Raw genomic sequence first — 2,232 nt, forward strand, 5'->3', positions numbered from 1 at the left:
GTTATCAACATTAATAAAATTGTCTAATTCTCCTTTAGCACTCAAAAGAATAGCCACAAAGTATAGAAAATGTATGTTAAATAACTATCATTCGAAGAGGACAAATTTTTAAGTTATTCTCCCCTCCTTTTATCTTATCTTCAATAGTACATGACCTGAATTTTGTAAGGTCTTGAGGAAATTTCTAAGCAAAATGAGAAATGCGTTAAAAATTACAATTTTATTAAAAAGCTAAGTTGATTTCTCCTCTTTTGGCATTCTCGCATATCTTCTGTTCTTGGATTAAATTATTAATCTAGTACAAAGGCACCATATATGATTTATTGCACCTGAAACATCATGGATATTTGCATGATTGTCAATGTTAATGATGTCATACAACTCATCTAATAGTTCACCAGGTAATTTTTTCCTCTGTAACCAAATGAGATGATTTTCACAGTATTTCATAGATTCCTTCTAGAAAAGAAACGTATTCTTCTAGATGAGATTCATGACTTAAAAATACAAGCAGATTTCCCCAAATCGTGTATGGGATATAAATAGACTAATAATTTTTACATTCTATCATGTAAGTCTAATATTTTCTTCTTCCCTCCTTCCCCTTTATTTAAATGTAGAATCTGGAGAATTCTCCATATGGATGCAATCTGTTTGAATTATTTAGAATCAAATTACTTTATTGACAAGCTTATAGCAATCAATTTTATAAGTAATTATGAAGATAATGTTCTGATCACAGAAAATAAGTTCATAAGTTCTTAGAGAAAATAGATGACTTTGGTGAACAAATCTCAATGTGTTTATTATGTCTATTTATTCAGATTTCTTTCCTCCACCTCCCTTTTTCCAGCAACGAATATCTTGAGGAAGAGACAATCAATCTATTTACCTTTTCATTCCCAAATAATACCGATGATAATTGCCTAGACTACAGAAAGAAAAGTCTTACAGTATATTACATTTCTTATAATTACAAAATTGTTAATGCTATAACATCTTTAAATCTGTTTTCATAAAAATTGTTTTTACCAAAATAGTACTTAGTTACATGCTAACCTCCGTGTCTTTTTATAAGATTCTTTTAAAGTAATATTTAAAATACCAGAAGTACCTTTTGCAACATGGTGGTCATTTGAAATATCAATTCTTCATGTCTCTTTTCATTACTTACCTAAAAGGATAAAAAAGAGAAAATATTAGAAGTTTGAAACCATTTCAATTTATCATTAAGAACAGTTTCTATATTTCAAATCAAAATAAGTTTGTAGCAGGTACTGATAGAGTTCTTCATTTTAAAAAGTCACTATTATAAATGCAAAAGAGCAAAGCAAAAATATTTGAACATTTCAAGAGTTCAGTAAAGTAACCAAAACAGAATGTGATAAAAGATGAAAAATAGCCTATTAATATGTAAGAGAAATAGATTTTTTAAAACATGAGAATGTCCATTCAATCATAAGTAGATTCATAAGAATCTTGAGTGACTATGTTTACTTTCAGAGTCTGTCTAAATGCATGAAAAAGCATTGCCTGAAATTGCTGACTAAAGAGTATTAAATTGAATAAGCATTCCCTATCTGTCAATGACAAAAACTAAGAAATGATAGACACGTGTGGCCTGTCCCTTCTTCTTCCTTTTATAACTGCCATTTGTTAAACATCTACAATATGTCAGCAGCTACACTAGCCATCTCATATATCGTATCTATTTATCCTTCATGACAAATCATAAAATAGGAATTACTAAGTCTCCTTTACAGGTAAGAAAAACTAAACATCATAAAGTTTACATGACTTGACCAGCATTGCAAATGCCAGAGCCAGGATATATCCATCTCTAAAGTCTTCTTTTTTATTACATTTTGCTGCTTCCTTTCAAAAGATTTGGTTTATTTACATGTTACATAATATCAAGAGATTGGACAAGTTTTTAATGCCAAAATCTTGTTATATTACATCAGGTTATGCTAACTGCTCGCATTATTGTAGCACAATATATCAGACTTTCATGAGATTTGATTTCACCTCTAGTATCATTAAGCCACTAACATATGGCCATGCTTCTATTTTATTTTCTCTTATTCTTCAAAGCATATTGGAACTTTAACAGCCATTCACTGACATTCAAGCCCATGAATGGTTATGAAAACATGAAAGACTCAAATACTAAGTGTTAGAAATGATCCAATGGCTTAGGATCCCTGGACCAATTACAGCAGAATCACTAAG

The 2,232-nt window shown here is 29.9% G+C and overlaps 1 protein-coding gene across 1 annotated transcript in view; it reads right to left on the reverse strand.

Moving 5' to 3' along the window:
• ANK2 (ankyrin 2, neuronal) overlaps positions 1-2,232 on the reverse strand; it is a 602,309-nt gene that overhangs the window by 493,952 nt on the left and 106,125 nt on the right. Inside the window, exon 2 of the mRNA XM_011997275.1 lies at positions 1,115-1,174. Coding sequence (XP_011852665.1) covers positions 1,115-1,135 — 21 coding nt within the window. The 5' untranslated portion in view covers positions 1,136-1,174. The remainder of the gene's footprint in view (positions 1-1,114; positions 1,175-2,232) is intronic.

The sequence above is a fragment of the Mandrillus leucophaeus genome, unplaced genomic scaffold, assembly GCF_000951045.1.
Source record: "Mandrillus leucophaeus isolate KB7577 unplaced genomic scaffold, Mleu.le_1.0 Scaffold535, whole genome shotgun sequence".
Classification (NCBI taxonomy): Eukaryota; Metazoa; Chordata; class Mammalia; order Primates; family Cercopithecidae; genus Mandrillus; species Mandrillus leucophaeus.